This window comes from Adiantum capillus-veneris, chromosome 2 (assembly GCF_014529385.1).
Source record: "Adiantum capillus-veneris isolate H3 chromosome 2, ASM1452938v2, whole genome shotgun sequence".
Lineage (NCBI taxonomy): Eukaryota > Viridiplantae > Streptophyta > Polypodiopsida > Polypodiales > Pteridaceae > Adiantum > Adiantum capillus-veneris.
The window spans coordinates 53,344,709-53,369,643 of NC_140932.1; the positions used below are offsets into that span (position 1 = coordinate 53,344,709).

At 47.6% G+C, this 24,935-nt stretch overlaps 1 protein-coding gene across 3 annotated transcripts in view; it reads right to left on the reverse strand.

Annotated features, from left to right (window-relative positions):
* Positions 1 to 9,386: 9,386 nt before the first annotated feature.
* Positions 9,387 to 24,935, reverse strand: part of LOC147462799 (uncharacterized) — a 51,024-nt gene continuing 35,475 nt past the window's right edge. For all 3 annotated transcript variants that reach the window (XM_086485623.1, XM_086485613.1, XM_086485604.1), the window contains exons 2-3: positions 9,741 to 9,935; positions 9,387 to 9,659 (exon numbers count right to left, since the gene is read on the reverse strand). In XM_086485623.1, the coding sequence (XP_086341749.1) occupies positions 9,536 to 9,659; positions 9,741 to 9,935 (319 nt within the window). In that variant the 3' untranslated portion in view covers positions 9,387 to 9,535. The remainder of the gene's footprint in view (positions 9,660 to 9,740; positions 9,936 to 24,935) is intronic.

Here is a 24,935-nt window from a genome sequence, read left to right on the forward strand (position 1 = left end):
CTTATTAAGTTAAAAAATTATCCTTTTGAAGATGCTAGATGGATGCAAGGAATACAGCTTAAGGATAGAATGAACCTTGTCAATGCTTACAATGCTACATTAGAGTAAGTAAATGTACAAATTTCTTTTAAATGACTCATGTTTTTGTCTTATAAGATTAGTCCTCTTTTTAATTGTGCACAAATATTACTATTATGCATGCTTAAAATCATGTTTGTGATGATGACGTCTCTCAAACACCAAGTAGAATTTGTCACTCTACTTTGGGAGAATGAAATGGACAGACATGCTTGCGGCAGCTATGTCTCCCAAGCACCAAATGGATTATTCATCCATCTTGGAAAGATGTCGTAGGGTAAAAAGGGATCCTCTACCCGCTAAGTAAAATTGACTAATGAGTAAGGCTTTATCTCTTCTACCTCATAGTCGAGGACGACTATGATTTCAAGAGAGAGGTAATGTCATAAAATCTAATATCTAATATCTAACCAACCCAAATGATTCTCTCATATTAAACTGATGACTTAATGTGGGAGAATAAATGGGAATAAGGGTTAAGATATAGACATGTGCTTATAGATCTATCTCAACATGGGACAAATGGTAAAGGGGCCCAAATGAGAGATGGTCTATCAAAGAGCAAGGCTAACCAACGGAGCATAAGAGCTTAGGGTTAGCTTCATTGAAGACCTCCAATAATGTGTGTAAAATTCCTTTGACCTTAGGTAAGCTAGGGCTGACCTTGAGGCGCGGGAACCCGACCCATCTCGAGGTGCTTGTCCTGCTTGTCATGCTTGATGACTAAGGTGCTTGAGGTGCTTAATTATTGAGATGCTTGAGGTGCTTGACATGCTTGAGATGCTAGGGTTGCACTTAAGGTGAGAACCTAACCCAGGCTTAAAGTGCTTAACGGCCAAGGTTGTGGTGGGAACTGGGCCTATGTATGAGGGGCTTGAGGTGTCAAAAAGTCAAATATTCAATCCCTACAAGGAGGGGGCGAGCCCTACATGAGGGGGGATGAAAGAGAACACCCACACACTCACACAAGGCATGCATGGTACAAAGAAAGCAAGAGGGACACTTGTCAAGTTCCTCCTCATGTTGCCCTCATGGTGTGCCTAAAGCCTATTGGTTGGCCACCCAAGGGGTCCAATAATAATTTAGAAGATTTAATTAATTGATTTAGCATTTATCTAGCCCTCTCTCTCAAAGGGGAAAGGGGGACACTTGTCTCAAGGCTACCCTTGCTGCTTGTAATGCCTCCTACTTGTGATTGGCTAGGCCTGGAGGGGTCCAATGAGCTTCAAGCATGAGCTACAAGGGGGGGTCGACCCAAGCAAGCTAGGGGGTTGCTTAGGGGGTATACTCACCCACACACTCACAAACACTCTCATTGTGTGCTATGCAAAGTGCAAGAGCTCCCTCTCCTTCTCCAAGCAAGTAGAGGTTGAGAGCCTACACCAACACTCTTGGATATGGAGTGCAAATCCAACCAAGAGCCATGCTTCAATGCTTAAGCTTGCCATCTCCTTCTTCTTCATTACTATGCTATTATGTATGCTAGCAACAAGAGTTATGATAAGTGAGGAACTAATTCTTTCTTCTGCGAAATGTTTCTTCTTCCTCTTCCCTACCCTCATTCCCTGCTAGCTCTCTCCACCTTCGAAGGTGTTTGAGGTCTTGGGACTGAGGCTTGGGATAGTTAAATCTTTCTTCAAGTTTATGTTATGTTTGTGATGCATGAAGCTTTCCATCTTCATTGCATCACCTAGGTCACAAGGAACACAAAGATTGTATTGTAACAAGTCTCTCTTAATGGGAGAAATCATAATACAAATGCCTATTGGAGGGGGGACCGACTCCACATAAATCCGATCCTCAACTCTTGTCATGTTCTCTAAATTCTCTCTCTTGCAAAAGTATTGTTCATGCCAAGTTAACTAATTGCTATGATTATGTTGCTATATTCAATTATGTTCACCCGCTATGCTCACAAAGTCATTTTTCAAAAGTACTCTCATTAATTTCCGCTACTCTCAAACTAAATAGGCCAATTCCATTACAAAGAGTGATGACCTGCCATGCCACTTTGACCCGGGCTATCTGAGTGTCACACCTTGACCAAAGGAAGTTCCTAATCAGCCTCTCTACCTAGCTGATACAAGAACTCGAGAAGATCCAACAAGAAGTGATGTACCACATAGTAGCCAACAACACCTGGTTGGCCACTACAACTCTGCGTGCCAAAGAAAGTCGTGCGGAGCTCCAATGTAAGAACTTCCTCTTGATGGACAGGAGAAGGGGAGCAATCTGTTGCTCGGGAGACAAGTCCAAGCCAACCTGACAGCCCAAGTACCGAACTGTAGTCCCTGGGGGAATCAACCTGAAACCCTCACCTGGCATCCAATCGGGCGTAGGAGCACTACCGAACGAGAAAGCCACAGTCTTTCTCCAGAGTATCAGTGCGCCAGATGCACAACAGAAAGTCTCAAGAGCCTGCTCACACTTGTGTAGGTTGGCCTGCTGGCCATCCAAGTACAAGGATGAGTCGTCTGCAAACTCAACGTCCTGTAGCTCATTATAGTAGGGCTACAGTCACTTCACAGGACAGGCAGTTGGACAGTTAGCTACAGTTGGTCTGGTTCACACTGGACGGACCCTTTGGGCTGGGAGTGACACGTGGTAGGGTACCTACGGTGGTCTAGTGGACATCGTGGCCAGGTCACCACCACCACTCAGTTTGGAGATAGACTTAGCTGGCTGGACATTTATGGGCCGTTGGTGGCTCTTATGGTTGTACATATGAGTAGTCGTGTTTTGGGGGCAGTTCTATCTTATCTTGCACGTAGTCGTCTAGAGGAGGTCTTACACAGAGCACTGCTTCACCATCCCTGCACATCTGAGCCTCGACACCCCATTTGTACCTGTGAGTCCTGGGCTGGAGCGGAGTGTGCTGCCACGCCAGAGTCTGTACATGGTTCTTTGAGCTAGTCGAGTCCACATGTTCTGGTCCACTGTTGTGTCTCTGTTGTTATCCATTGTTTCTGTGTTGTTATCCGTTGTTTCTGTGTTTCATTCTGTTTGAGAGAGTTTTCATTTGTTTGAGTGAGATTGTCACGCACATTGCACTGAGGGGCACCCACACTGTAGAGAGCACGACGCATTATCCGCGCTACACTCATCTCCCCGAATAGGGAGTGCTAAGCCACGTAAACCAACCTGTTGTGAAACCAAACAGCTGCTCATTGCCTCAGCATAGAACAGAAAGAGGAAGGGGACAAGAGGGCAGCCCTGTCTGACCGAACGTGTGAGCATGAAACGATCACCTCTACCTCCTGATAAAAGCATTTGACTGTGTGCCCGTCTGTACAAAGCTGACACCCTAATGATCCAAGCATCTAAGAAGCCCATCCTACATAGACTGCCCTCCAGAAAATCCAAGTCAACTCTGTCGTAGGCCTTCTCAAAATCGAGAAGAAGAATCACCAAATCCTCACCACGGAGCCGCTGAGGGTAGAAGCCTCCCAAAAAGTAAAGACGTTGTCAAGGATACTACGCTCCTTGACAAAACCTGTCTGAGTCCCAGGCTCTCTAGAAGTGGCTGAATCCTCAAACTCAGAGCCTTGGCAAGAATTTTGTCGGCTGAGTTGAGGATGGTGATGGGGCACCACTGCCGAATCTCATCCAAGGAGCCATCCTCCTTGGGAATGAGGTAGATCAGGCCCTCGCTCATGCTGTCAGGCATCTCACCTGGGTGCAGGATGTACTGAAAAGCACTATAGAGATCTGAGCCAAGCAAGTCCTAGTACTCCAAGAAAAAGCTGGGAGTCAAACCATCCTCACCTAGACAGCTACTAGGGGGGAGTGCACTAAGAGCCGTGTGCAGCTCCTCTAGCTGTAGAGGCAGCTGAAGCCTCTGACGCATCTCCTTAGTCACTAGACAACGCATCTGTGTCCACACCTGCTCTCTGCATGCATCCCGATGCTCTGACTGGGACTCTACAGACAGTAGCTCACGGTAAAAGTCAGTAGCAACTGCACGCATGTCCTCCTAAAGAAAGAAACGACTAAGCTGAGCTAGTGCTGAGGCCACTCTGTCAGCATGAGAATCCTGCATGTCTAAGCTCTCTGTCCAAAGAGCCTCCACTCGCTCTCTGAGCGATGAGTCCTTCAAGACCCTCTCAGAGATGTGTAGCATCGTGCTCCCCCTCCTTTGTCTATCAGTCACTGTAAGGATCACTGGTGCATGGTCCGAGAAGGAGGTCCGTGCCAGAATGCCAACTGTCCCACCTAAGTCACAGAAGTGGTCACTAGTGTAGAAGCGATCTATCCGAGATAGATTCACGCCTTCTGTAACAAATTGCTGACGTGGCAAAACCCTAAAGAATGGGGCCAACTTACAGATGCCGGCTGAGGGGCCTAAACCCTAAGAAGAACAAGTAGCAGAAGAAGAAGAAGTCCTATTAACTTATGGGGACCCCGTCCTATGGGGCCCCAAGTGACATAAAGGATTAAAATAAAGCAGGATCCGGACACACGCCAAAACTGGTGACGTGGCAATTTTTCAAAAATTGCGCTGACATGATGATGTGGTGGCTGTACGGATTTCCACGTTTTGCGCTGGCTGATGACGTGGCAGACTGTACGGATTTCCGTAAATTGTGCTGGCAGCTTTTGGCATTGCTTTTTGGACCAGAAGTTTTTGAGTTTTGCAGGCTTTTCACTGTAACTACTTTTCATGCCAAGGGCCTTTAAATATGAGGCTAGGGCTCATTCTTTGGCATGCTTCCTGGCGAAGATGCAGAGTCTCGAGTACCGGCTTGTACTGTGTTGATGCAATATAAAGAAATAACGAAAGGGGCGCCAAAGTTTGGGGCCAATACTCTCTGGGGTGGAATTCCGCCACTCCGTGTCGCGTGTCATCTTCAGTTGTTATTGAAGTGCTAAAAGTCTATTCAGTCAGTTCTTTTCTATTGGCACGTGGTGCCCATCTTGTGACACCTCCCACTCTACGGTCCGAACGAGAGAAGGCCAGGCTGTCTAGGGGCCTCACAAAGCTAGAATGTTGCCACACATCTGAAACCCACAGAGTCATACAAAACCTCTCCCAAGCTGCCAACTCAACTCCATGCACAGTAGTATGGCTGCCACCAATCCTGTCAGAGGGTTCCTCCAACATATCGAAGTCACCCCCTATGCACCATTGCTCTGCCTGCGACAGAGACTCAACAATCTGAGACCAAAACTCTACACGTGCACTCGCCACATTGGGCGCATAGATGTTCAGGAAGCCCACGAGACAACCCTGAACCTGCATAGTGATCCACTGAGCCCTGCCTGGCCACAATAATCCCTCTGTCCACAATGGCCTGCTGCAAAGAATCCGCAATAGTCATACATACCCCGCCCTGGATGCCTCCACATCCAAATGCAGCTGACCAAAAAGTCTCATATCGTCCACGCAAAAGTTGACCACAACGTCTAATGCGGCTCTCACACAGATGATGCTCCTGTAGCATAAGAAGGTCAATCTCTCCTCCCAGAAGACATCGCTGGAGCTCCTGACGAAGCCGGCCCCTCTGATGCTGAAACTGAGGCCCACCTAGTCCCTATACATTCCATGAGACTATCCTCCTGGGGAGCAAGAGCGAACTGATGCTGTCGCAGCAGCTAACCATGCTATCTTCGAGGCAAGCTTGGATGGGGAGTAATCCGCATCCGAGTGTCCTCGAGATAGGCGTGACTGCACAGAGTGTCTAGCCCAAGCCCAAGTAGACCGAGCCGTGCGTAAAGCAACCTCCTTTGTCCAAGAGTCCTCATGTATGTGTACATAGCATGGCGGGCTCTACGTGTCAGCAAAAAAGTAAACCACAATGTGTCTACATCCTGCTGCATTTGGAGGTGTCACAAAAAACTTGGCCAATGGCCAAAGAGTCTATAGCAAGTCTGTAACCCCTAGGTCTCCCATGTGATGAGAGAACTCTAGGATCTGTGTCTGCAGCCACAGCCTGGTCCCTGTCGCATAGGGGAAAAGAGAAGCTAACTACTGAGTCCAAGGCCTCTATCCCTCTAGTTATAAGGAACAACACATGAACTCTGAAGCAAGCTGTCTCAAGGTCTGGTGAGGGGTCACCGAGAAACCGTGTAAAGTCGTAGGCAAAGAAATCCCAACACGATGAATATTGAAGCTCGTCAGACCATGAGGAACTGCTGCAAAGAGAGATGTCTGTACCTGAAGAGGGGGTCGCAAGAAAGGTCGTCCCTCTCTCACCAAGCGACTCGTGGCAAAGGCGTTGCTAAGAGATCTCCTAGCACACAAGGAGGGCTGCGGGACTGGAGCGGGAGGAGGTGAGAGAGCAGGGGGAGAAAGGGGGGAGGGGGATCTGCAAAGGTGGGAGGGCGAGATGGAGGGAGGAGGAGGAGGGGGCGAGGCGGAAGAGGGGGAGAACTCGGGGGGAGGAGGGGGGGGGGGGGGGCTGTCGAAGGTGAGACTGAGGTGGAGGTTGAAGCAAGGACCTAGTCCTGCTGTAGAGGGTCGAAATGGTTCCCCGTGGGAACCCACTGCTGCTGGGCAGGAGCCTGAGGACCATTCTAAGCGCCAGGATGGCACGGTGGCCCCTGCCGACGTCGACCACGAACCTGCTGCAAGCCCTCCTCTGCTTGATTCCTAGGCTCGGAGAGTGGCTCTGCCTGCTGCTGCTGGCCAGCCCTTGAGGGCTGGGGCTGAGCCTGTGGAGTAGGTCGAGGTCTCCTCTGTGGACAAGCCTTCGCAAGATGGCCCATCTGTCAACAAATGAAACATTGATTCGGGAGGCCCGAATACTCCACGCTCTGTCTGAACCAACCCCCACTCACCCAAGGAAGTATGGACAAAAGTGGGGCGTACTCCCTCCTCAAACCAGGAAAGCAGACGGAGATGGGAAGGTCTGCCTCCTCTACCAGAACATCCGAAGCTGGGTCAAAACCATGTCTCCACTATCGAAAGTGGGCTCGAACTGCTCGGATAGTCAGGGGATTCATCGCGATGACCTTGGACGTTATCGTGGAGGTCTTAAACTCTATCGGATAGTAGCCGCGTCCGAGAACTGAACGTCCAAGATCTTGCCCACTTTTGCAAGAAGGCGGGCCTGGAGAAGGTCACACAACTCTCCTCTGTTGGGTCTGGTGCCAAGAATCTTGCAGATGATGGAAGTCGCCTGCAGGCGTTCCATCTCTGCGCGGCTAGGCTCGCTTGCTCGGAGTGAGAGCAAGTTGAATGGTGGGCTCAGCGGGGTCGGGCGAGGGGACTTCATCAGAGTCCCTCTGTGGCGGAGCTTGAGCCTCCATCTGTGTCTGTTGCTGTGGCGGAGGAGTGGATAAAGAAATTTCTTTGCAGAAAGACCCCGACAAGCACTGTCTAGAAACCAGCACTGCCAGAGCTTGAACGAAAGAAACCTTCGGAGAGAACGAAATGAGCGAGGGGGGGGGGGGGGATAGCGCGGGGCGGGCTGGAAGCGGCAGCGGGAGAGGGCAGCATGAGCCGCGCTGGAACGGCAGCGAGGGCAGTGGGCATGCACAAAGGCGGGGCTGGTGATAGGGAGGGGCAGCGCGCGCAGCAGGGCTGCTGGCAGCGCTGGGGGTGGGGTGGGGGGGGGGGGGGGGGGCACGGGTGCAGGAGAGGGGGAAACGTGCGGCAATAGATGCGAGCGATATCTGAGAAAAGAAAGCAATTCAGGAAAATAACATTCTAAGAAGGAAAACCTTTTTTCTATATGACTTTGAGGTTGAGAAAATAATTAGGACATTGCAAAAGAGCATCATAGAGAAATTACACCTACATAGAGCTCTATGACAGCTGCAAGCTTCAAGAAAACCTCTTCTTTTATACTTAAGAAACTCTTCAAATTTTGAAAGGCATGCATTCAGTTTCTAATTGATAGCAATTAAATAAGTCCAAGATAGGGAGAACCTGATAACATAAATATCATTTGTAGCTAGGAAAGACTTGACTACTGGTATGTACTTAGTTCTCTACTTTCCCTGCAATGCCATACTTTTAAACCCTCACAAATTGATAAGACCCATGACTAGCACAAGAAAACTCCACTAAGATACACGTGAGTCCTAATTTCCAGCCTTTATTAAAGATAGATCAAACCATAACAAGCAAATCACCTCACCTATTTCTTACCACCCAAGAAGTTTGACTTCTTCAAAGGAAGCACATCCATCATATTAGAAACTGCCCCCGGTGATATATGTGAGGCAAAGTTCAAAGCTATAAAACCTACTTCATTAAATCACGCGGAAGTAGGCAAAGAGCAACGATATTGAAAAGATACCTTAGCAAGAGTAAATAAGCATAACCATTATAAAGGCGGCCTGCTCTAACTTCTTGATTCATTATTTGCGACAACATTGCACCTCAGCATGACATAAACAGCTAGTACTTCTTCATTATTATCACAGATAAATTTATACCTACCTATCCAAGTTTGATTGATAAGCGCAAGAGAAGAGAAACTCTGCATGCTGGGCCATCTTCATATGAAGCTTCAATAACATATTTTGATGTTTTCCTGAAGCTTCTAGATAGCTTCGATATAATTTGAGCTTTTGATGCAATTGGCTGACCCTTGATCCCCCACACAAAGAGAGAAAGATACTATTAACATTTTTAACAAGCCAAATTGACCCATGAGACCAAAAAAGGTACAAGTGATGATGATAAATATTATGAGTAAGTGTGAGGATATTGTGACAAAAAATATGAAGCATAACCCTGACTAAATGCTAACCAAACATCAGAGGTGAAATTCAAATGAGAAAACTACTCAGTGACAAAGTGGTGGAATCAATAAGACAGGTGGTACACGTCCCAAACATGTGAAAAGGAAAGGTTCCTTGGATGTTAATGAAGCACCATAAAGCATTCACATGTTAGGACAGTAAAGCAACTAAAGATGCACCTTGGCCCTAGTGTAATGCGCTTAAACGTAGAAAATGAGCAGAACCATGTACAGTTATCATCATAACGACCATAGAGTCTCAAGAGTTGGTGAATGAACTTGCTTTGGTCCTCTTATCTAATCTTCAGATCAAACAACATCAATCCATCCACAGAATTGGCCATGATAGGTAACATTCCAATTAGACAAATCGAACTTACCAATGTCTGCCTATCAGGCTTATTCCTAGCAGATGCTATCTTAACCAAAAGTTTATTGGTTGCAATTCCCTATGGAAAGAACAACCAAAAGTCCTCTCAAGAAAGATAAAGTTATCATTAATGCAAAAATGGGAAAAGATGTGTAAACAACCTCAAGCAGAAACAGAGAACATCATTGCATTCACCAATCAGTACACATTCATCAATACCAGAACTTTGTATGACCAACAAAAGCAGCTCCACAAAATATAACTGATTTGCAACTCACAAACTTACTACTTAGTACGCATATAAAAGAATGTCATGACGTGCAAAGCCCAACAAGTATGTGTTTACAATCAAAGAGCCAATAACCACAAGGTTACCATGGAGCCAGTATACCCCAACTTAGGTCTGAGTGCACTGTTGGGATGCTACTAAACTATCAATACATGACAAAAAAGACAATGTCCACTTTGCTTCCCAAAACCTCATCAGTTCCATCAAATGGAATCCCCAAAGCCTCTTATCCCTACATGAACAGAATTTATTTTTTTAGAAGTATAAAAGAAGCTATATAAATAAATATAAACCGAAAGAGAGAGAAACGTACAAAAAGGACTCCCAAAATCTTGCAAGCCGACGTCTTTGCTCATTCAAATTTTCATTGATTGGAAGGCCATAGAAAGTGAGGAGGTCATTCGTATTTTGGCCATTAAGAATCGCTAATCGTCCAACCGTAAGCAGAAAGTTCGGTGACGCTTGTCCATTCACCAATATTGATTCAATAGCTTCATGGTGTTCAAACCTGCATTTATTGAGCGAACAATGTCACGTTCCTCACGCTCAGCTGCTCTTTCTTCTACCTCTTCAATTGTGGTTCCAATATGTTTAAACGATCAGACAAATTCTGAAATCTTTGTGTGACAATTTGAGTCAAATTTTGAAGTTGGGCAACAATTGGAACGTTGCTAACATTTTAAACGTTGGACAGCTCTTCTGTTATAGTTTGGATGTTCTGATTAAAATTATTAGAAACCAAGTTTATTGCGGCCCAATTTAGGTGATGACCCGTCCTTTCTAATTCACAAGATGACAAACGTATTAGAGAGAGAGAGAGAGAGAGAGAGAGAGAGAGAGAGAGAGAGAGAGAGAGAGAGAGAGAACCTCAGAGCTCGAAGGTAAAAACTTGCAAAGCTACAATAATTCCCCTACATGCAAGAGCAGGTGTGCTTCACTGGTGGAGAGGGGCAACCAAAGGGTTGCTTACCGGCTTGGTTGTAGCTGACGAGTCTGGATGAGCTGTGAGCTCACTTCTTCGGGCTTCTTTGTTCTTCATCGTAGATCTTCGTCACTCGGGTTTTTTCATCACTTACCTATCACAGTATTGAGTGTAATGTTTTAAATCAAGTTTGAAAAAATTTCATAAAAATGATTTAGTATCATTATTTTATTGACACTTGTGTGTGAGAAAGAGGGAGCTACTTTATACATACAACTTGTGTGGACAGAGTGCATTTTATATGTGAGATTTTGTTTTTATGCTTTTGCACTTGTAACACAATTTTTTGAGTTTTTTGTCTTTACTTTTCTTTTATCAAACCCAAGGTGTCCACCTTCTAAGCTCGTGCATTCAACAGGTAATTTAAAATCCCTCTACACACACTTCATTATGAATTGAATGAATCTTTTTCCTCAATAAACCTATAACTTTCTTCAAATTTTCGTTTTTAAATTGCACATGTAAATAAATAACTTTTCTTCAATATAAAAGCCCCTTTGCTTGAATGTACATGCTACATTTACATTTTTTGAGGTTAACCTCTTGAACCATCAAGGGAACATGTTGATATTTACCTCAACAATCCAAAGTTTCTTACCACAAAATAGTTGTGTTTTTTGGCCCTTCTTGATGGCTTGTTGCTTTTCCTCATATGCTTGTCACAATGTTTAAGTCTGGCCATTTATCCAAACTCTCAGAGACCCCCATCCCCGCATGCACACGTACACATACACACACATCCTAAGGTGCCTTCTCATGGAATATAAAGCCCCCCAAGTTGTCCTCCAATGGAGCACACGACATCCACCACCTTGCAAAGCAAAAGCCAAGATTGCTCTTTCCAAATGCAAAACAATGTTCTTGCATAGTGCTTTTTAACTACATTAACTCTTCTTACACACATAAGTATCGGAAGATGTTAGCAATATGAGGAAGGAGGAAACTCTCAAACTATTTGCCCCATGACTTCAAGGTGCAAGTGTACATGATTGCATTAGAAGGGATACCACAATTAGTACATTCCAAGAGATGACATCTCGAACAACAAGCTCCTCAAGCACGTTTTGTGCTTTACGAAGGGTGCCACATTTGACATACATGTCGACGACCAAGGTAGGGCCAAGCATGACCAAGGCAGCCCTCCTTTTGAGTAGTGCCGAACATGAAGACTCCATGCTTGATTTGAAGAGACGGCCAACACCATTATTGTTGTCACATTTATTGCAGAGTGTTATCTACAATAGGATCTGTAGCATCTGCCTTCTCAAGGGGCTTTTGTTCAGTTGCTCGAAGCTCCGCCAATAACGAGAAGTGGAAGAGGAGTGAGTTTCTAACCCTCCATTGCAAAGACACAATCAGCTTCGTCATCCTTTCTGGCAACGCCTGGAAACTTTTCCCAGAATGTACAATCATAATTTGATGTGCGAGGGACACCCTTGCTTTGCGTCCGCCGGAAACAGCCCAGAGCTTCCTGACCCTGACCTCGCCTTCAAGATGCACACGTATGTGATTGCATTTGGAAAGACACCCTCGCTTCGCATCCACCAAAAACAGCCCAGAGGATTTTGGCCCTACCCAAGTTGGGCATATCCCACAATCGGTGCATTCCAAGAGACGACATCTCGAACAACAAGCTCCTCAAGCACGTTTTGTGCTTTACGAAGTGGTGAACCACATTTGGCATACATGTCGACCGAGGCAGCCCTCCTTTTAAGTAGTGCCGAACGTCAAGACTCCATGTCTGATTTGAAGGAGACGGCCAGCACCATTCGTGTTGTCACATTTATTGCAGAGTGTTATCTACAATAGAATCTTTAGCATTTGCCTCTCAAGGGGCTTTTGTTCAGTCTGAACGTGAAGACTCCATGCTTGATTTGAAGGAGACGGCCAACACTATTCCTGCTATGACATTTCTTGCAGAGTGTTATCAACGATAGAATCTGTAGCATCTCCCTTCTCAAGGGGCTTTTGTTCAATTGCTCGAAGCTCCGCCCATGCAGAGAAGCGAAACAGGAGTGAGTTTCTAACCCTGGCGGGAGGATTTTGTGTGTGTGTGTGTGTGTGTGTGTTTAGTCTGGAAAATGTTCCAATTGATCTGTCGTTGGAGGCCAAGTGGATCAGCCCTTGCTTCGCATCCGCCGAAAACAGCCCAGAGCTTCCTGACCCTGACCTTGCCTTCAAGGTGCACACGTATGTGATTGCATTTGGAGAGACACCCTCGCTTCGCATCGGCCGAAAACAGCCCAGAGCATCTTGGCCCTATCGTACAAATGTGGTGGTCAGCCTCACATCAAAGAGGTGTATGTGTTTGATCAATCCGCTTGGACCTCCATTGCAAAGTCACAATCAGCTTCATCATCCTTTTCAGCAACGCCTCCAAACTTTTCCCAAAATGTACAATCATAATCTGATGTGCGAGAGACACCCTTGTTTCGCATCCGCCAAAAACTACCCAGAGCTTCCTACCCCTGACATCAACTTCAAGATGCACACGTTGGATGGGGGGGCAGGGGGACACACCCAGAACCCAAACAGTTTGCCTCTCTATAGCCCACGATAATCACTGCACCTCGATCCACTAGAGTTCACCTTCAAAACTCGCACAATCTACAGCAATCCACACCGATCCGGCCCGTTTACGACCATGCCGTGGCACACACCACTCTCTCTTTCTCTCTCACACACACAGAGGCCCGGGGAGGCACACACATCTCCAACACCAGCACCGGATTGTCGGAATAGAGCAAAGAGAAGAAGGGGGAAAAAGGGAAGAAACGACACCAGAAACTGATGTGGTCTGCTTCAATTATGGCAAAAAACATCATCTACACCATCATCAAAATTTGCTACGACAGCTCCGTCGATTCTACATCGACGAGCAAAAAAAAAAACTTGGCAATCGACGGCCTCGCCTTCGTGCGGCTCTCCTCGTTGAGAGCGACCAAAAAAAAACCATTCAAGTCGGCTTCAAAAGCTTCTTCTGAAGCTCCACACTCGAGCTCTGTCTCCTTTGACTCCAAAAGACCAAGAACCCTCCTCGCCTTAGGGCACCAAAACGGGCCTCTTCTTCTTCTTCCTCAACTCTCTCCGAGTGCTCCTCCTCGGTCCCCAAGAGCTCCCTCTTCAAAAAAAACCATCCTCCTAAGCTGCAAAAAAACGGGCCCTTTTTTGCGTGTGACAGCCTCCCCTTCTATTTTTGTTGCCCCCGTCTATTTTTAGACTACCTCTTTGCATGTGATGCGTCCCTTCACGGGCTTGCCTTGTCCTCCACACCACTGCATGCATGAACACCTCTATCCCAGCGGGGCACCGACGGCGCCGTCGGTGCCCCCCACCCTTGTCCTAAAAAATGTATGGCCCCAACGGGCGTGTGCAACTGCCCCAACCGGGCTGCCATATCATCACCTCCTTTGCAAGCCACGCCGCCCGCGGCCGCCAACTGCGCTACTCAAAACCGCCCAACGTGCAACTGCGCAGAGCCCACAGGAGACCGCCATCGCCAAGCTCCCAAGGAGCTCCCACGCCTCCTCACACTCCAACTAAGGCTCATGGCTTGCCTCTTATACCCCACGGACTCCCCTTGCCATTGCACATGTGGGATTAAGACCAACCACATGATGGCCTCCTGGGTGGCCACCCCTCCAAGCCTCAAAAACTCATTTGAACAAAAAACCCCATTGGGGCACTTCCAATTTCCGAGCCTTGCCATTTGTGGCTCCGATATCGGATCGCCAAGCTGAAAATCCAGTTGATAACACACTTTTTTGGCCTTGGTCTCCACCCATCTCGGCCACCTTTTGACTTCCCCAGGCATCCCAACCGTCGGTCCAAAAATTGCAACAATCATCAGTGTTGCTCTACCCAGCAACGGGTCCTCAACTTCAATAGGCTATACTTCACGCTCCGAGCTCCAATCCACATGCAGTTTCTTCCTGTTAACTCCATATGCTGCATAGCACCGTCTCAAACTCTGTCGCGGCCCAAAAAATACCAGATGGCACGAATCCCCGTGCGGTTAGGTGGGCACCAACCCGGTTCCCGACAAAACTTCATCTGGCCATAAACTGCAATTCATAGCTCTGATCTGCAATCTGAAAAGATGGGTATGCTACATAAATTGAGCACTACGCGTCCATACACTGACATCCACTCGGGCCACCTGTCCCTAGCTGCCCTGTCCGGCAAGAGTCTGCAATGCACTGCCCCTTCAAAGTCAAATATCTCGGGCTCCGTTGCTCTGTTTGATGAGCCGTCTGGACCTGCTCCTCCAGTACTTCAAGGTCTACACATCTGGGCCAAAAAATAGCACTTTGATCACCCTTCATCTGCCACCCTGTCAGGCCCTATCTGGAGCCCCTTTTGCCTAAAAAACCACATAAAGCATACATCTCCGCTGTCACTTGCCTGTACAAGCTCTTCCCATCTGCTCTAGCCCTCTGCCATGCATCCATAAGCATACACATCATTGCCTGAGCCCTCTGCTAGGATCAACACACTTTGGCTGTACCAACGTATGTGATTGCATTTGGAAAGACACCCTCGCTTCCCACACGACGAAAACAGCCTAGAGAATTTTGGCCCTGCCCAAGTTGGGCATATCCCACAATCAGTGCATTCCAAGAGACGACATCCCCAACAGCAAGCTCTTGAAGCACGTTTTATGCTTTACGAAGTGCACCACATTTGGTATACATGTCGACCAAGATAGTGCCAAGCACGACCAAGGCAACCCTTCTTTTGAGTAGTGCCGAACGTGAAGACTCCATGCCTAAAATGAAGGAGACGCCCAACACCATTCCTACTGTCGCATTTATTGCAAAGTGTTATCTACAATAGAATCTGTAGCATCTGCCTTCTCAAGGGGCTTTTTTTCAATTTCTCAAAACTCCGCCCATGCAGAGAAGCGGAAGAGGAGTGAGTTTCTAACCTTGGCAAGAGGATTTTGTGTGTGTGTGTGTTTGAGGAGTGAATTTCTAGCCCTGACTGGAGGATTTTGTGTGTGTGTGTTTTGTCTGGAAAATGTCTCGATTTATCTGCCGTTGGAGGCCAAGTGGATCAGCCCTTGCTTCGCATCCACCAAAAACAGCCCAGAGCTTCCTAACCCTGACCTTGCCTTAAGGTGCACACGTATGTGATTGCATTTGGAGAGACACCTCACTGCATCCGCCGAAAACAGCCCAGAGCATCTTGACCTTGTCGTACAAATGTGGTGGTCAGCCTCACATCAACAGCCTCACATCAAAGAGCTGCATGTGTTTGATCAATCCGCTTAGACCCCATTGCAAAGTCACAATCAGCTTCGTCATCCTTTTCAGCAACGCCTACAAACTTTTCCCAAAATCTACAATCATAATCTGATGTGCGAGGGACACCCTTGCTTCCCATTCGCCGAAAACAGCCCAGAGCCTCCTAACCCTGACCTTGCCTTCAAGGTGCACACGTATGTGATTGCATTTGGAAAGACACCCTCACTTCACAAACGCCGAAAACAGCCTGGAGCATTTTGTCCCTGCCCAAGTTGGGTCTATCCCACAATCAATGCATTCCAAGAGACGACATCTCGGACAGCAAGTTCCTCAAGCACGTTTTGTGCTTTACGAAGTGAACCACATTTGGCATACATGTCGACCAAGGTAGTGCCAAGCACGACCAAGGCAGCCCTCCTTTTGAGTAGTGCCAAACGTGAAGACTCCATGCCTAATTTGAAGGAGACGTCCAACACCATTCCTGCTGTCTCATTTATAGCAAAGTGTTATCTACAATAGAATCTGTAGCATCTGCCTTCTCAAGGGCTTTTTTTCAGTTGCTCGAACCTCCACCCATAAAGAGAAGCGGAAGAGGAGTGAGTTTCTAACCCTGGAGGAAGGATTGTGTGTGTGTGTGTGTGTGTGTGTGTGTGTGTGTGTGTGTGTGTGTGTGTGTGTTTAGTCTGGAAAATGTCCCAATTGATCTGCTGCCGGGGCCCAAGTGGATCACCCTTGCTTTGCATCCGCCAAAAACAGCCCAGAGCTTCCTAACCCTGACCTTGCCTTCAAGGTGCACACTTATGTGACTGCATTTGGAGAGACACCTTCGCTTCGCATACGCCGAAAACGGTTCAGAGCATCTTGGCCCTGTCGTACAAATGTACTGGTCAGCCTCACATCAAAGAACTGCATGTGTCTGATCAATTCGCTTTGACCTCCATTGCAAAGCCACAATCAGCTTCGTCACAAACTTTTCCCAAAATATACAGTCATAATCTGATGTGCGAGAGACACGATTTCTTCGCATCCGGCAAAAACAGCCCATGGCTTCCTGACCCTAACCTCGCCTTCAAGATGCACACGTATGTGATTGCATTTGGCAAGACATCCTCACCTCACATCCGCCAAAAACAGCCCTAAGCATCTTGGCCGTGCCGAAGTTGGGCATATCCCACAATCAATGCATTCCAAGAGACGACATCTTGGACAGCATGCTCCTCAAGCACATTTTGTGCTTTACGAAGTGCACCACATTTGACATACATGTCGACCAAGGTATATGTCGACCAAGGTAGCGCCAAGCACGACCAAGGCAGCCCTCGTCTTGAGTAGTGCCAAACATGAAGACTCCATGCCCGATTTGAAGGAGACGGCCAACACCATTCCTCCTATCGTATTTATTGCAGAGTGTTATCTACAATAGAATTTGTAGCATCTGCCTTCTCAAGGGGCTTTTGTTCAGTTGCTCGAAGCTCTGCCCATAAAGAGAAGCAGAAGAGGAGTAAGTTTCTAACCCTGGAGGGAGGATTTTGTGTGTGTGTGTGTGTGTGTGTGTGTGTGTGTGTGTGTTTAGTCTGGAAAATGTTCCAATTGATCTGCCGCTGGAGCCCAAGTATTTCAGCCCTTGCTTCGCATCCGCCAAAAACAACCTAGAGCTTCCTGACCCTAACCTTGCCTTGAAGGTGCACACATATGTGATTGAGACACCCTTGCTTAACATCTGCCGAAAACAACCCACAGCATCTTGGCCCTGTCGTACAAATGTGGTGGTCACCCTCACATCAAAGAGGTGAATGTGTTTGATCAATCCGCTTGGACCTCCATTGCAAAGTCACAATCAGGTTCTTCATCCTTTTTAGCAAAGCCTGCAAACTTTTCCCAAAATGTACAATCATAATATGATGTGCAAGTGACACCCTTGCTTTGCATCTGCCGAAAACAGCCCACGGCTTCCTGACGCTAACCTTGCCTTCAAGATGCACGCGTATGTGATTGCATTTGGCAAGACACCCTCGCTTCACATCCACCGAAAACAGTCGAGAGCATTTTGGCCCTGTTCAAGTTGGGTATATCCCACAATCAATGCATTCCAAGAGACGACATCTCGGACAACAAGCTCCTCAAGCACGTTTTGTGCTTTACGAAGTGCACCACATTTGGCATACATGTCCACCAAGGTAGTAGCACGACCAAGGCAGCCCTCCTTTTGAGTAGTGCTGAACGTGAAGACTCCATGCCTTATTTGAAGGAGACGGCCAACACCATGCCTCCTGTCACATTTATTGCAGAGTGTTATCTACAATGGAATCTGTAGAATCTGCCTTCTCAAGGGGCTTTTGTTCAGTTCCTCGAAGCTCCGCCTATGGAGAGAAGCGAAAGAGGAGCTAGTTTCTAACTGTGGCAGGAGGATTTTGTGGGTGTGTGTGTGTGTGTTTAGTCTAGAAAATGTCCCAATTGATCTGTCGTTGGAAGCCAAGTCGATCAGACCTTGTTTCGCATAAACCGAATACAACCCAGAGCTTCCTGACCGTGACCTTCCATTCAAGGTGCACACGTATGTGATGCATTTGGAGAGACACCCTCGCTTCGTATCCACCGAAAACAGCCCAGAGCATCTTGACCTTGTCATACAAATGTGGTGGTCACCCTCACATCAAAGAGCTGCATGTGTTTGATCAATCGGCTTGGACCTCCATTGGAAAGTCACAATCAACTTATCCTTTTGAGCAACGCCTTCAAACTTCTCCCAGAATGTACAATCATAACCTGATGTGCGAGAGACACCCTTGCTTCGCATCCTCCAAAAACAACCCAGAGCTTCTTGACCCTGACCTCGCCTTCAAGATGCACACATACATGATTGCATTTGGAAAGACACCCTCGCTTTGCATCCGCCGAAAACAGCCTAGAGCATTTTAGCCCTGCCCAAGTTGGGCATATCCCACAATCAATGCATTCAAGAGATGACATCTCGGAGAGCAAGCTCCTCATGCACGTTTTGTGCTTTACGAAGTGCACCACATTTGGCATACATGTGGACCAAGGTAGTGCCAAGCACGACGAAGTCAGCCCTCCTTTATAGTAGTGCCGAACGTGACCTCCATGCCTGATTTGAAGGATACGGCCAACACTATTCTTGCTGTCGCATTTATTGCAAAGTGTTATCTACAATAGAATCTATAGCATCCGCCTTCTCAAGGGGCTTTTTGTTTAGTTGCTCGAAGCTCCGCCCATGCAAAGAAGCAAAAGAGGGTGAGTTTCTAACCGTAGCGGGAGGATTTTGTGTGTGTGTGTGCGCGCGCGCGCTTAGTCTGGAAAATGTCCCAATTGATCTTCCATTGGAGGCCAAGTGGATCAGCCTTTACTTCGCATCCGCGGAAAACAGCCCGAAGCTTTCTGATCCTGACCTTGCCTTCAAGGTGCACACGTATGTGATTGCATTTGGAGAGGCACCCTTGCTTCGCATCCGTCGGAAAAGGCCTAGAGCATCTTGGCACTGTCGAACAAATGTGGTGGTCAGCTCACATCAAAGAGCTGAATGTGTTTGATCAATCCGCTTGGACCTCCATTGCAAAGTCACAATCAGCTTCGTCATCCTTTTCAGTAATGCTTGCAAACTTTTCCCAAAATGAACAATGATCATCTGAAGTGTGAGAGACACCCTTCCCATGTAGAGAAGCCAAAGAGGAGTGAGTTTCTAACCTGGCATGAGGATTTTGTGTGTCTGTGTGTGTGTTTAGTCTGGAAAATGTCCCAATTGATCTGCCATAGGAGGCCAAGTGGGTCAGCCTTTCTTCGCATCCGCCGACAACAGCCCGAAGCTTCTTGACCTTGACCTTGCCTTCAAGGTGAACACATATGTGATTGCATTCGAAGAGACACCCTCGCTTCGCATCTGCCCAAAACGGCCTAGAGCATCTTGGCGCTGTCGTACAATGTGGTGGTCAGCCTCACATCAAAGAACTGCATGTGTTTGATCAATCTGCTTGGACCTCCATTGCAAAGTCACAATCAGCTTTGTCATCCTTTTCAGCAACACCTGCAAACTTTTCCCAGAATGTACAATCATAATCTGAAGTACTAGAGGCACCCTTGCTTCGCATCCGCCGAAAACAGCCGAGAGCTTCCTGACCGTGACCTTGCCTTCAAGATGCGCACGTATGTGATTGCATTTGGGAAGACACCCTCGTTTCGCATCCACTGAAGACAACCCAGAGCATCTTGGCCCTGCCCACCAAGTTGGGCATATCCCACAATCAGTGCATTCCAAGAGATGACATCTCGGACAGCAAGCTCCTCAAGCACGTTTTGTGCTTCACAAAGTGCACCACTCTTGGCATACATGTCGACCAAGGTATTTGCAAAGCACGACCATGGTAACCGGCCTCTTGTAGTGCCGAGCATGAAGACTCCATGCCTGATTTGAAGAATACGGCCAACACTATTCCTGCTGTCGAATTTATTGCAGAGTGTTATCTACAATAGAATGTGTACCATATGCCTTCTCAAGGGGCTTTTGTTTTGTTTCTCGAAGCTCCACCCATGCAAAGAAGCCAAAGAGGAGAAAGTTTCTAACCCTGGCAGGAGGATTTTGTGTGTGTGTGTGTGTGTGTGTGTGTGTGTGTATTTAGTCTGAAAAATGTCCCAATTGATCTGCCGTTTGGAGGCGAAGTGGATCAGCCTTTGCTTCGCTTCCGCCGAAAACAACCCGAAGCTTCCTAACCTTGACCTTGCCTTCAAGGTGCACATGTATGCCATTGCATTTGAAGAGACACCCTCGCTTCGCATCTGCCGAAAACGGCATAGAGAATCTTGGCGCTGTCGCACAATGTGGTCATTAGCCTCACATTAAAAAACTGCATGTGTTTGATCAATCCGCTTGGACCTCCATTGCAAAGTCACAATCAGCTTCGCCATCCTTTTCAGCCACGCCTGGAAACTTTTCCCAAAATGTACAATCATAATGTGAAGTGCGAGAGACACCCTTGCTTCGCATCCACCGAAAACAACCCAGACCTTCCTGACCGTGACCTCGCCTTCAAGATGCACACGTATGTGATTGCATTTGGAAAGACACCCTCACTTCGCATACGCTGAAGAAAGCCCAGAGCATCTTGGCCCTGCCCAAGTTGGGCATATCCCACAATCAGTGCATTCCAAGAGACGATATCTCACACAACAAGCTCTTCAAGCACGTTTTGTGCTTTATGAAATGCACGTTTGGAATACACGTCGACCAAGGTAGTAGCATGACCAAGGCAGCCCTCCTCTTAAGTAGTGCAGAACGTGAAGACTCCATGCTTGATTTGTAGGAGACGACCAACACCATTCCTGCTGCCGCATTTATTGCAGAGTGTTATCTACAATAGAATCTGTAGCATTCGTCTTCTCAAGGGGCTTTTGTTCAGCTGCTCAAAGCTCCGCCCATGCAGAGAAGCAAAAGAGGAGTGAGTTTCTAACCGTGGCGAGAGGATTTTGTGTGTGTGTGTGTGTTTAGCTTGGAAAAAGTCCAAATTGAACTTCCTTTGGAGGCCAAGTGGATCAGCCTTTGCTTTGCATCCGCCAAAAACAGCCCAAAGCTTCCTGACCCTGACCTTGCCTTCAATGTGCACACGTATGTGATTGCATTTGGAGAGACACCCTCGCTTCGCATCCGCCGAAAACAGCCTAGAGCATCTTGGCGCTATGTACAAATGTGGTGGTCAGCCTCACATCAAAGAGCTGCATGTGCTTGATCAATCTGCTTGGACCTCCATTGCAAAGTAACAATCAGCTTCGCCTTCCTTTTCAGCAATGCCTGCAAACTTTTCCCAAAACGTACAATCATAATCTGAAGTGCAAGACACCCTTGCTTCGCATCCGCCGAAAACAGCTCAGAGCTTCTTGACCGTGACCTCGCCTTCAAGATGCGCACGTATGTGATTGCATTTGAAAAGACACCCTCGCTTCGCATCCGCTGAAGAAAGCCCAGAGCATCTTGGCCGTGCCGAAGTTGCATATTCCACAATCAGTGCATTCCAAGAGACGACATCTCGGACAACAAGCTCCTCAAGCACGTTTTGTGCTTTACGAAATGCACCACATTTTGCTTACATGTCGACCAAGGTAGTAGCATGACTAAGGCAGCTCTCGTTTTGAATAGTGCCGAACGTGAAGACTCCATGCTTGATTTGTAGGAGACGGCCAACACCATTCCTGCTGTTGCATTTATTGCAAAGTGTTATCTACGATAAAATCTGTAGCATCTGCCTTCTCAAAGGGCTTTTGTTTACTTGCCCGAAGATCGGCCCATGCAGAGAAGCGAAAGAGGAGTGAGTTTCTAACCCTGGCGGGAGGATTTTGTGTGTGTGTGCGTTTAGTCTCAAAAATGTCCCAATTGATCTGCTGTTGGAGGCCAAGTAGATCAGCCCTTGCTTCGCATCCACCGAAAACAGCACAGAGCTTCCTCACCCCGAACTTGCCTTCAAGGTGCACACGTATGCGATTGCAGTTGGAGAGACACCTTTGCTTCGCATCTGCCGAAAACAGCCTCAGACTCAGACTCACAGTAGAGTCTGAGTCTCTATTCTGTGAGTCTGTAGCATTCACTATTTTGTAACTGATTGGTCTCATAGGTCATTTTGGCCTTTTGAAGACGTTAATATAACATTTCATTTCATTTCTCTCTCTCTCTCTCTCTCTCTCTCTCTCTCTCTCTCTCTCTCTCTCTCTCTCTCTCGCCAGGATCTTATACAGTTGGACACTAAGAGGACATGGGTATACCCTACACAAGAATTGGGCACGAAGATGGCCGACTACAAAGAAAACTTCCTACAGCTATTTGAAGATGGTTTTGTGATTCGCCCGAGCTACATGGATACCCACCTGTCTCATGGTTTGAGATGTGCTATTGGTCATATTCGTACATCCTCACACCAGCGGGAAATTGAATTTGGTAGATTTAGGGGAATCCCACGTGAGAGCAGAATTTGCAAGTTATGCGGAATGGAGCCGGAGACAGAATTACACTACATATGTCATTGCACCGTATACTATGAGATACGTGGGCGTTTCCATTGCCTATTTAAAGAAGGCTTTGGACCTCTAGATAGTCATGCAATACCAAGATCAAAGGTGCTTAGGCCTGTACCTACTGGAACTACATCGGCACAGGGATAATCTAATGAGAAGACAAAGAGCACTACAGCCTCAGAGGCAGATCACAGATTTCTTCGGATTGAGAGAAGTAGGAATGGAAGGAGAAGTAAGAGGCCAGCAACGAGCACAAAGGAGTACCCACATTCATACCAAAGGCACCCTCATTGACAGGGTGATTGAGCTTAGGAAATCGAGACGACCACGACTGAGATGCAGAAGCACACTTCAACGGAGGAGACTACAACAAAGGATTAGAAGCATTCTAGCCAGACACCCAGAATGCTCCTAAGAAGTTTATCTAATACTTTGTATTTAGTTTTTCGCGTTTACTTTCACACTTTTCAGACATTGTAACAGATTCACCACTTTTGTATCAGTTTGGTCTCAGAGGTCACTCTGGCCTTTTGAAGACGTTAATATAACATTTCATTTAATAGACTCTCTCTCTCTCTCTCTCTCTCTCTCTCTCTCTCTCTCTCTCTCTCCCTCCCCTGCGCGCTGCCAGCCCTCGCCTCCCCTCTTTCTCCCTGCGCGCTGCCTCCCCTGCGCGCTGCTCCCTGCGCGTGGCTCCCTCCTGCGCGCTGCCTCCCCTGCGCGCTGTCCCACCCCTGTGTGCTGCTCCCTCCTGCGCGCTGCCCCCCCCCCCCCCCCTGTGCGCTGCTCCCTGCACGTCAAGACAACCAGCTCATCCACTGAACACACACACCCCATCCCCATCCCCTGCCCGCTGCCCCCTGCATACACACAAGCCGAGTGTTCTCTTCCCCTTCTCCCCTCTTCTTCACAATATGAAGAGAGGGTAGCTACGAAGACAACCATGTCTTCCCCCATCATCAAGACGCCGACACCGACAACGAAGACAACGTCCTTCATGCTCACGAATAAGAGGCTTGCACAATTGGAGAAGGACATGAAGGAATGGCGGATGGAGAGAGAAATATGGAAGGAGGAGAAAGCCAACTTCATCAAGCTATGGAACAAAGAGAAGGAGGACATGAGAGCGGAAATCCAAAATCTCAAAGAGGAGAAGGAGAGAAGGGAACGGGAGAACGAGAAGGAGAGGGAGAGATGGAGGAAAGAGCAAGTAGAGATGAAGGCACAAATCGATCTCCTTCATGCTTCCCTCACATCCCTCACCCCCGAGGAAGGAGAGATTAAAGGGGAGGCTAAGGAAGCCCTCAAGGAGGAGATCACCAAAGCCCTCACTGCAAGCATTGAGGACAAATTAGAGGCCACCAAAGAAGGATGGGTCGAAGTGGTCAAAAAGAACATCAAGAAGGTAGCAAGAGAGGAAGCCCAAAAAGATGAGGTACTCATCGTACACACAACCATCGAAGAGGAGAAGATGCGACAAGCTCGCCGTCTCAATGTGCGAGTGACCGGCATCAAAGAAGAAGAAGGGTCTACACCCGAGAGCGATGGGAAAGCCTTATGCAAGAAAGTGGGATACAAGGAAGAAGAGATCCCTTTCTCCAAAGTTTGGAGAGCCGGCAAAGATCCAAAGAAGAGAGCTCTCATCCTCCAATTCGCCTCCGAGGAGTCTCGAACTTCTTTCCTCCGAAAGAGGGTCATCTTGAGAGGGCTAGAAGGCCCCCCGATTTATCTTGATGATGACCTCACAAAGATGCAACAAAATCACCGCCGCGCGTGCATGCCTAGAGTCCACCAAGCCCGCAAAGAAGGGAAGAAGGCAGTATATCGAGATGGTAGGGTTATCATTGATGGCAAGACCATCGCATAGGGACTCACGGCCTGTGGGACACACGAGGAGATTCATGTCACGGTTTGGAATTGCAATGGAGACCTATGGACACACCCAGAGAGACTTGAGGAGGTGATGAGAGGTCGAGACATGATTCTACTTACAGAGACACACGAGAGCCCAGAGAGAGGGTTACCACGGATACATGGATTCCAATGGGAGTCTCTACATCGGGGATGTATGCGCCAGCACACCACTCGCGGTTCAGGAGGAGTGGCCATACTCTTTAGACAGGGGCTTCACAGCAGACTACAGATTGTTTCCCGGGACCCACAGGCCCGATACATGTGGATTCGCCTCGAGCTCTCACGAGACAGGATCGTCTACATTGCCCTTTGCTACTTTGCTCCCACAGGCTCCAGATTCGCCCCTATTGAGCAG